The sequence below is a fragment of the Arachis ipaensis genome, chromosome B05 (assembly GCF_000816755.2).
Source record: "Arachis ipaensis cultivar K30076 chromosome B05, Araip1.1, whole genome shotgun sequence".
NCBI classification, from domain to species: domain Eukaryota; kingdom Viridiplantae; phylum Streptophyta; class Magnoliopsida; order Fabales; family Fabaceae; genus Arachis; species Arachis ipaensis.
Window position 1 is genome coordinate 146,202,224 of NC_029789.2, and position 9,743 is coordinate 146,211,966.

The following is a 9,743-nucleotide window of genomic DNA, read 5'->3' on the forward strand; positions in this document are numbered from 1 at the left end:
ACGAAGAAATTGAATTATTCAAATGGTTATTTCAATGCTGGCTTCGTTGCATGGGAGGAAACGCTCCGAAAGGGTTTCTCACCGATCAGTGCGCATCAATGAAAATGGCTTTAGAGGCCTGTATGCCAACGACAATTCACCGTTGGTGTATTTGGCACATCATGAAGAAGATTCCTAGCAAATTAAACGGGTACAAGGGACATGCCGATATCGAACAAGAAATGAGCCATGTTGTTTGGAACTCTCATAGCAAAGACTCATTCGATAGGAATTGGAATGATTTTCTGCTGAATTTTGGTCTTGCGGACAACAAGTGGCTTTCAGGTAATGTCTTTTTAAAATCTGCAGCAGAGGTGTATACTGCATGTTCTCTCGGGTGTATTTACAGTCTGTGTTTCGGTGTATTATGCAGATCTGTACGAAGACCGTCACATATGGGTTCCTATCTATCTGGATCACCACTTCTGGGCAGGGATGAGAAGCACACAAAGGAGCGAGAGCATGCATTCATTTTTTAACAAGTATATCACCCGGAACAGCTCGCTTATTCAGTTCGTCAAACAATACGATAATTGCCTCGGAAGCAGGGAGCAAGCAGAGAGAGAATCAGATGCTGCAGATTTTCATACGGTCATACCGTGTGCAACCAAATCCTCCATTGAAGCTCAGTTTCAAGAGGCGTACACTCACACAAAGTTTAGGAAAGTCCAAGCGCAATTCAGAGGAAAGGCGAATTGCATCACCATATTAAAGAATTCCGCTCTAGGCTATTCAGTATACGAAGTCGGAGAACAAGTTTCCAGCTCAATATTCAACAAGTTCTTGGTTACTTACGACTCAGTTGCAGCCGAGGTAAAATGCCAATGCTTATTATTCGAGTCGAGAGGGATACTGTGCCGTCACGCACTAAGCGTGTTAAGCTTCGAACAAGTAAGCCAAGTGTTCCCTAGATACATACTGGAACGATGGAGCAAGAAGGTAAAGAGGCGACACACACACATCAAGAGCAGCCACGACGAGCCACTGATGGAGCCAAGAAGCAAGAGGTTCGACCAATTGGTTTTTCGTTCGCAAAATATTTGCGAATTTGCCTCCGAATCGGATGAGCTGACTGCAATTTTGCACCGTGCGTACGATAATGTCATGGCCGAGATGGAATCATTAAAAGCCAAAAGGAAGGGGACATCTTCTTTATCCCACGAAGACGCCAACTTGGAATCCGTTAACGAGCTTCAAAGCCCGCCAAGGATTCGAACAAGACAGCAGTTGGATTACGCAGTTTCTATATCAGCAGAATTAATCTGACAAAACGGACTCAATAATACAGAGGATGGCTTCGACAGCCTTATAGCACTACTCTCTCTAATTGCGCGATCTCTTTGTTTATTCATCTCACTGAATAGTATCCGGGAAGCATACTCCACTCTATAGTGGTCCACCTCCTCCTACAATTAAAAAGTATATTCTTTAGTAAACAGCAATATTAATTCAGTAAAGTAATACAGAGTTATATAGTTCTAAAGACAGTTACCTGTGGCCAAATATCCCATTCATACTTCCCCTTTTTGATGTTTTTCGGCTCAATTAACTCCATCCACTTCATAACGTAGATAGCGCAGTCATAGCTGAAAACGAAGAAAATAAATTACAAATCTCATTTACGAAAGTTTGATGTTCAGAGTCACAAATTTATACCTTGTTTTTTGGCCTGATATTTTAACATATGATGCTTTAATTTTCTTCTCGTTCTTCCCTTTTTGTAGAGGTTCCCCGCCGGCATATGTTATCAATCTTGAAAATACATATCCCTTAAATAGCAAAACAAATTAGTAATACACCCGAATAAATGCACAAGATACACCAAACTGAATGGACAATATACACCCAACACAAATAACGAAATAGACCTATCTATTAAAGTAAAGAAGACAGAGGCAACTTACAGTGAATTTATTAATGGCCTTTCTCTCATCGCTTGGAGCTTTTTTGTGTAGTGGGTCAAGTATATGACATCTCCGCTTCGTTGTATCTATCAGCCATAACCACCAATGCCCCGAGTGGCAAACAGGAGCAAAAATCTGAAGGATTGCCACATTTCAACAGTGTGTTATTTTATTTGGCATATAAGTAAATAAGCGTACTAACAAATTTAGCAAACGAAAACTTACATATGGATGCGAAGTTAATTTTTTTTCTATCTATGAAGGGAATGAAACTCGGGTAGGCTTCCACCCTAAATTCCTTTTTCGTTTTCGGTGATACGAATTCCCCCTTTGGGTGATCCGAAAGTGCCATGCTCTGCAAGAATTGCGAAACAAGAAATGTAATACTAAACTTACACCCAATTGAACATAAAAAATACACCAAAATCAATACAAAAAATACACCCAAAGTTCGTAGAAGTAACACTTACCACAATATCGGGGGGGAGACAGTATATTTGTTCTTGAAACCTCTTTTCATTTTTCTGGTTGAGGATGAGGCAGATGGCAGATACAATCTAGAAATATATGCCGAAATCCATTTTACATTAATAAGCATTGCAATTGACTTTGGTGTAAAAACATTAATGTTATTCTAATATTACCTGAGATTCTATATCACTTTTTGCCTGGAGGGATACAAGGTGCATTCTCATCAAAATGTATTCTCCTTGGCCAATCAGAGTGCACATCTCCTCATACTCGTTAGTATTGCCATCTGCATCTTCCTTCAGTCTCGTCCCCCAGATGTAGCACTTTTGTTTCATATCATCCGTAATCTGATATAATCCCCCAGGAGTTTGAAACTTTGCAGAACTTTCTCCCCCAACCCCCCTCTGAATTTGTGGACTTTTGTTTTTTCCCTTCGCCGCACTGCTTGCTATTTTTTGGACCAAATCATCCAATTGTTCTATCAAATTTGCAGATTCTGGAGATTTTGCCCTTTCTGTCTCCTGCGTTGACGCCCCCTCCTGGCTTGAATCAGTCAATCCAAGGCTGAATGATGACACCCCTGGATCTGTTTTAGGAACATAGGATGCTGTCCGTGCCATCATCAACAGGGCAGCAGCATCTTCTGCGTCTGGATGACTGCGTCATCATGTATAAGAATAAGAATAAGAATAAGAATATACGGATGATAAGCAAAGATTGATTTTAGTCTGATGAACTTACATTTTAGTTGGAGCTGGGGGAAGCGTGGGTGTGGTCTCTTGAAGTTGTTTGGGGGTTTCAGGAGTGCTGCACAGTTATACAAAATTAATCATGGTGTAAAAAAAAACTAATCAGGAACAATATACACCCAAACTGTTAGCAAATATACACCCAATACTATTTCTTACGTTTCTGTAATCCCTTCAATCTGTAGCATAGGGGTTTGGGATGCAGGCACAAAAATCTGAATCGAGACTCTAAACAAGAAGAAAAAAGAAGGGTTAACAACGCTTTTGAAAATAATAAGGTTATAAGGTTTAAATATTCTTGGAAAACTCACATTGTAAGCGCATCCGACGGTGTCTGTTCCCTCACAACCATCATATTCGAATCAGCCGGACTCAACCTAAAATACACCCAAAGAAATTCAAGAAATACACCCGAACAATTCAAAAAGAAGACATGCTTTGTTTTTTGAGAACTTACATACTTGCAGTTTTTGCTTTTTTTTTCTGCCTTTTTTTTCTTGAATAAAATAATAAAGGGCTTTTTTTTTCTAAAAAATATATATACATAATTAGAAGTAGAAGGGTAATAGAAGAACAAAAGTAACGGTTATTTGAAAGAGAAATTACATGCTCTGTGACGGCTGGTTTACACTACTCTGTTCTGTGCGTCCTTGAGAGGAAGGATCATCACTTCCCAAGGTCACAGCCGGTATTCTAAAACAGATTTGATGTTATTCAGACAAAATAGGATACAAGTATAAAATACACTCAAATGAATGCACAAGATACAACCAACCGAATGGACAATATACACCCAACACAACAAACTTAATATCCCAACTTAATAAACAACATACACCCAACTTGATCAACACAATACACCGAAATGGTTCCACAAAATACACCCAAATCATGATAACAAGATTTTATTAAATAATAAAGCTTCTTACGTTTCAGAGGACACATAGCGACCTTCTGTCGATCGCAGGTCAGCTTGGTTCTCCCTGCAAAACAAGAAACAATTATTAGTATACAAAACACACCAAAATATGAAATAGACAGCCCAACAAGACATACCCCTCTGCAGCAGATTTATCAACGTTTTGCCCTAGTCATTCATCTAGTTCGTCACTTGATATTTCATATGTCTCACTACATTCATAAAAGAAGATGTTAACAAAAATAATTACAATGATAAACGGTAATATAGCTTACGAGGTACTGTACCCGTCAAAGTATTGATCTTCTTTAGGAGGTGAATCCTCCACAACAACTTTTTTCTTTTTTGGTTGTGTTCTGGGTGGAAAAAAAAGAGTACCAATCAGAAATAAAAAATTAATTTTATTACAGAATATTATCCAAAGAAGTGCTTACTTTTTTGGTGATGTTTTTGTCTTTTTCTTTTTCTTTTCCTTCTCCACCGGTGATGATTCTTCGCTCCTATAAGTTAATAAGAGACACTTCAGTTAATACACGAAATCTTAATAATGAAGCCAAAAGAAAGGAGTAATAATTTCAGGACATTACTCATCACTTGATTCAGATTCAGATTCTGAATCAGAATCTGACTTCTCTTGACTCTTCTTTCTTTTTCTAGAATCCATTCTGGAAGGCAAACAAATATTATTTAGAACATACTAAAAAATACACCCAAATGAATGCACAAGATACACCCAACTGAATATACAAGATACACCCAACGCAGCAAACGAAACACACCCAGCTTAATAAACAACATACACCCAACGTGATCAACAAAATACACCCAAGTCGAAAAAAAATTACACCCAAGTATGGTACTTACTTTTTCCCCTTTTTGCTGCGGTGTTTTGTTCCTGAATCCTCTGAGTTTTCTTGAGTCTCAGACTCAGAGGTAGAAGTGTCACTGTCAGTAGTTTCTTTCTCTGAAGACGATGTTGAACTCGCCTTCCTTTTTTTGTTTTTTTTTATTTCTTTTTTTTCTTCTTTTTTCATTTTTTCTCTTGCTCTTGTCTCCGCCATCTTCACAATCCCCTGAAACATTAGATATTTTAGCTAGCAGCATTCAGGTAAATAAAATACAAGCAACATATTATATTTACTTACCAAAATTTCCTCTCTTTCTGCAGTCATTCTTTCCACCAACTGCTCCTTAGTCCAGTTGGCAATCCAGGGCTTTGGTGGTCTTTCAGCCCTCTTCTTGCCTTTGTTTTCTGAAAGATGAAAGTATATTATCATCAGGGCGAAGAGGCAGCCATCAATTGCCTTCTTCTTCTTCTCCTGGTAGTCTGTGATGCCCTTGACCATGAAGGTCAAAACATGCCCCCCCCCCAGTTTCTCTCCGATATGTCGTCCATCTTAAAAATTGGGGCCAGGTGCACGGCCGATATTTTGTTTATCGTCGTTGGCAAAAGGAACGCCATCTGTATGTAGAGGATGAATATCCTCTTGAACATCAGGCGTTCCTCTTCGTTGCCAACGCCGATTTCCAAAACTTATCACTCAGGAAATGTGTGGCACACTTAAGGTCTTTTGTTTGGTTTCTTGCTGCCATTTTCTCTGAAACGAAAAATACACCCAAAGATATCAGTAAGATACACCCATATATAAGAATCAGATACACCCATTGATAACAGTGAGATACACCCATAGATATTATTCAGATACATCCATATAGATATCAGTCAGATATCACTCAACCATGCTTCAATATCAAGCCACATTACAAGGTTAAGCAGTATACACCCCCAATCTATGGAATAAACCCCCAAAAATCAACAACAATAGCAGGAGAACTTAGAACAAGAACGTAGAACGATGTAGAACTTAGAAGAACGACGTAGAACTTAGAACAGTGTAACAAAGAAGCAAGAATAATAGTAAACCCTAGAAGAACGACGTAGAAGAAAAGTAAAATATACATGAATCTTAATGAACTTACGTTGAGTATTGTTGCTTTGTTTTCTCTTCAGATTCTTCACGGAGAGTTTGATGGTATTTTAATGGAGGTTTCGAACAACGATTTGTATATTTTGAACTTTGATTTTCGCTCGAAAATGGGAGGGTTTCCTTGTTTTCGAAGCGCTTTGAGAAGTGGAAGAAGTGGAAGAAGTGGAAGAGTCTGCCATACGTAACGGTTGTAGTGTGGAGCAATCACGCCATGTTATCTCTCTTTATGCGCGTGAGTTCTATTTGGGCTGGGCCAACTTGTAAGCTTGTAAACTTGTATGTGTAGCAGGCCCGTTGTTTATCTATCAATAAATTATAAATTTTTTATTTATGTCCTATATTAAAATTATATGTAAAAAATAAATATAAATGTTAAATAATTAAGATTGTTATAATATATATATAATCGAGTCAGCTCACGAGCTAATGAGCTGAGCTTATCCAAACTCAAGCTCGGCTCATTTAATTTATGAGCTCAATTTCAGGCTCAAGCTTGGTTCACCAGCTCACGAACTTAGCTTATCGAGCTGTTAACGAGTCGAGTTCAAGTTGGCTCATGAGCTAGATTAACTCACTTCCAGCCCCTAGGAGGGAGCAACTAACAAATAAGAATCATAATAATCACAACACAATAAATCAAAAATAAAAGACACAGCAAAAAGCACTTAATTGAGCAAAGAAGCATGAGCATGAGCATGAGCATGAGCATGAGCAGCAGTAGCAGTTACCCAACAAGGGCGTGTTCGCCTTCATCCTCCGTGAGCGTCTCCCCTAACTGCACTTCTTCATGGATGATTCTCCCCAAGAACCCTCTCTCACTCCCTCAACCCTCATGCGCCCTCTCACTCCCAACCCCCACGCGCCGTCCCCTAACCGGCCTCGTTAGGTGCGAGGTCGCAGTTCAACTCTCTTCTCAACAAGACGAAGAAGCAGAAGAATCTTCCAAGGTCAGCAAGGTCGGTGCGCGCGTTAGGGTGAAATCGCCGCTCAAGGTCTATCATGTTCCCAAGGTTCCGGAGCTCGATCTCGACGGAATGGAAGGTCAGATCAAGCAGTACGTAGGGTTATGGAACGGGAAGCGAATCTCTGCTAACTTGCCTTATAAGGTTGAGTTTGTTACGGAAATTGAAGGACGTGGCAAGAATTCAGAGTCTTCGATCACAATTAAAGTCTGTAAGACTCACTACTACCACTACTGAATATCTTACAAAAATTAGGCAATTAGTAGATTCATTAATTGCCTTAGAGGCACCGTTCTCTGAAGATGAATATATTCAAACCATTCTTGATGGAGTCACGGAAGAATATCAAGGCTTCATTGGCACTATCATGGCAAAAATGGGCAAGTTTACAGTAGTTGAAACAGAATCATACCTGGTAGCATATGAAGACATGCTAAATCGATTCAAGAAACCTTCACAACCAATTCCTTTAGCCAATTTATCTCAATCTTCTATCCCTTCGGATCAGAATTTTCAAAGAAACTACAATCCTTCTAGAGGCAGAGGAAGAGGAGGAAGATTCATGAGAGGTGGTAGATTTACCAACTCAAGTTTGACCAGCAATTTCAGTCACCTAATGCAACATTTTCAGCTCAATCATATCACCATCCAGCCCCTCCACCATCCTTTCATCAACCTAGGACATTTTTGGCAGCACCACCGTCATCATCGTCATCACCATGTGACAGCTGAACCTAATAACCTTCTTCAAGCTGCTGAGAATCAGATTGGGTCAGATCAGTTGTATATAGGTAATGGTCAAGGTATCAAGATTTCTAACTCTGGTTCTTCTACTCTTTATGATTCAAATACTGCTCTTTCTTTCAAATTAACTAATCTATTACTTGTGCCTCAAATAACCCAAAATCTCTTGAGCGTTTCTAAATTTGCAGCTGATAAGTTGTGTTGGGATGCAACAATCTGCCTCAACACTTCATATGTTATGTTATTTCTGCCTCAACACTCATAAGTTGTGTTATTTCTTTTATGTTAATACAGCTTCACTACTCAACATTAAAACTACTGAGGACATTGTTGGTATAGTAGAACCCTCTGAATGGCTTGCATTTGATTGCTGCTGCTGCAATGTGAATTCCCTATGCGCCTGTTTTTACATTTCAAACGAGAACATGTAACAATGACTAGTACTATAGTTTTAGCAAGATGTGACATCCATTCCACATTGAGAGCTTACCTCAGAAAATCTTCCTGGTTGAAGGTGTTTTATATGTGTTAGGATTGGCGGTTCCAGCCCAAAAGGCGCCTCTGAGTTGTTCAGATATGAAGGGTATTGGCGGTTCCAGCCCAAAAGGCGCATCTGAGTTACTGAGATATGAAGGTTAACTCACTGATGGCTGATTTGGCATGGTTGGTTTGTTAGGTAGGGATGCGTAGTGCAAAGGGTTGCCTTGGTGTAGACGCAGACTTTCTATCATGTTTACAGGGATGGCCCTGTTTTCTTTACTAAACTCCATACTCATTCTTGAGAATTGTAAAGGCTGCAAAGGCTGCGGAAAGCTCATAGGGTGCAAACTCAATCCATTTCTCATCGATAGCATCTGAAATATTATCATAAACTTCCCCTACAGTTTAGAATAAATCTTTCTTGAAAGCCATTTCTATGGCCATTGGATATAATATATAATCTAAGTAAGCATAAACTTTGAGTTCTTCATCACAAGAATCCCCCCATGAATTCATGCTATAATGTTATTAATTGTAAGCAAAATTATGCTAAAATATATTGCCTATACCGCCCTGTTTTTTTCATAATGAAACTAATGAAGTGCACCATTTAATATCAAAGCATGAAAGAAACTCTAGAGTTACCTTGATAGAATTCGGAATTAGATTTTAGAAGGCTTTCATTTTTTCATTGATCCTACTCCTTCTTCTCTGCTCAACAAAAAAAAATTACCATAAGTTTGAATGAAATCAAAACCAAGTACTAGAAAAAGCCACGGATTTAGAAAAACCTTTTTTTGACAAATTATGAACTTCTGCTTTGCTCCTCTTTGATGAACTCCTGGAAGGTACAGACTTTGCTGGAACATCTTCTACCAAGGCTTCAACACCCTCTTACATTCAGAAATTCTCAACCAATTGTGTTTCAAAAATGAGTACAGAAAAAGGTGTGTCTCCAAACAATATTCATAATAACGCCAGGAGAAGAACATGCATGTGACATTAGTTCACAACCACGAAGAGCATAAATAAACTCCAGCAATTGTTTCTTTGCATCATCATACAGAATCACTTTATTAGCATCCTTTCTATTAGCTTCGCTACATTCATGAAAAAGAAAAGTGAGTATTTAAGAATATGATCAGTGAGGTATGTATAAATAATTAAATATCATACAATTGCATAGATATCTTTTACCTAGTGGATAAGATGCGGGCAAACAACCGCTCCATGTCAAGCAGCCTTGATAAAGCTTTTCAAAATTCTAGTGCATAAGGTAAATTAGCTCCCTAAAACGCAAATCATATATAAAAAATACTACTATTTACTAATATGTATTGGTTCTAAATCCACTGATTATGATCAAATCAATTGTAACATCTAAATGGCATAATAATGAGCACCACTAGCATAAAAATCATAAAAAATCATAAAAACTAAAAGTAATAATGATGGCAAAAAAAAATCCACCTTTTTTAATAATAATA

The 9,743-nt window shown here is 38.4% G+C and overlaps 3 protein-coding genes across 4 annotated transcripts; 2 read left to right on the forward strand and 1 right to left on the reverse strand.

Annotated features, from left to right (window-relative positions):
* On the reverse strand, window positions 1,267–3,223 carry LOC110262674. The gene is made up of 8 exons (XM_021103196.1): window positions 3,156–3,223; window positions 2,588–3,071; window positions 2,414–2,500; window positions 2,169–2,298; window positions 1,944–2,078; window positions 1,696–1,808; window positions 1,532–1,625; window positions 1,267–1,445 (listed from the first exon to the last, which is right to left on the reverse strand). Exons 2-5 carry the CDS (start codon window positions 3,035–3,037, stop codon window positions 1,999–2,001), a joined length of 747 nt encoding a protein of 248 aa, XP_020958855.1. The 5' UTR covers window positions 3,038–3,071; window positions 3,156–3,223; the 3' UTR covers window positions 1,267–1,445; window positions 1,532–1,625; window positions 1,696–1,808; window positions 1,944–1,998.
* Window positions 6,760–7,269, forward strand: LOC107641503 (ferredoxin-thioredoxin reductase, variable chain, chloroplastic-like). Its single transcript, XM_016344992.2, has one exon. It carries the CDS (start codon window positions 6,760–6,762, stop codon window positions 7,267–7,269), a length of 510 nt encoding a protein of 169 aa, XP_016200478.2.
* On the forward strand, window positions 7,370–8,426 carry LOC107641504. 2 transcript variants are annotated; one of them, XM_016344993.2, is made up of 2 exons: window positions 7,370–7,835; window positions 8,071–8,426. In XM_016344993.2, the coding sequence occupies exons 1-2, from the start codon at window positions 7,400–7,402 to the stop codon at window positions 8,205–8,207; spliced, it is 573 nt and encodes a 190-aa protein (XP_016200479.1). In that variant the 5' UTR covers window positions 7,370–7,399; the 3' UTR covers window positions 8,208–8,426. The 2 variants fall into 2 exon arrangements, with proteins under 2 accessions (XP_016200479.1, XP_020958856.1); XM_021103197.1 differs by having other exon boundaries at window positions 7,370–7,823.

Excerpts from the sequence above, each read along its gene's own strand:
- LOC110262674 (XM_021103196.1), bottom strand. The coding sequence starts at position 3,037 with ATGATGGCACGGACAGCATCCTATGTTCCTAAAACAGATCCAGGGGTG. Across the intron at positions 2,299-2,413 it reads GTCTCCCCCCCGATATTGTG|AGCATGGCACTTTCGGATCA; the intron begins GTAAGTGTTACT and ends CAATTCTTGCAG. Across the intron at positions 2,079-2,168 it reads AATTAACTTCGCATCCATAT|ATTTTTGCTCCTGTTTGCCA; the intron begins GTAAGTTTTCGT and ends GCAATCCTTCAG.
- LOC107641503 (XM_016344992.2), top strand. The coding sequence starts at position 6,760 with ATGAGCATGAGCATGAGCATGAGCAGCAGTAGCAGTTACCCAACAAGG.
- LOC107641504 (XM_016344993.2), top strand. The coding sequence starts at position 7,400 with ATGGCAAAAATGGGCAAGTTTACAGTAGTTGAAACAGAATCATACCTG. Across the intron at positions 7,836-8,070 it reads GTATATAGGTAATGGTCAAG|CTTCACTACTCAACATTAAA; the intron begins GTATCAAGATTT and ends ATGTTAATACAG.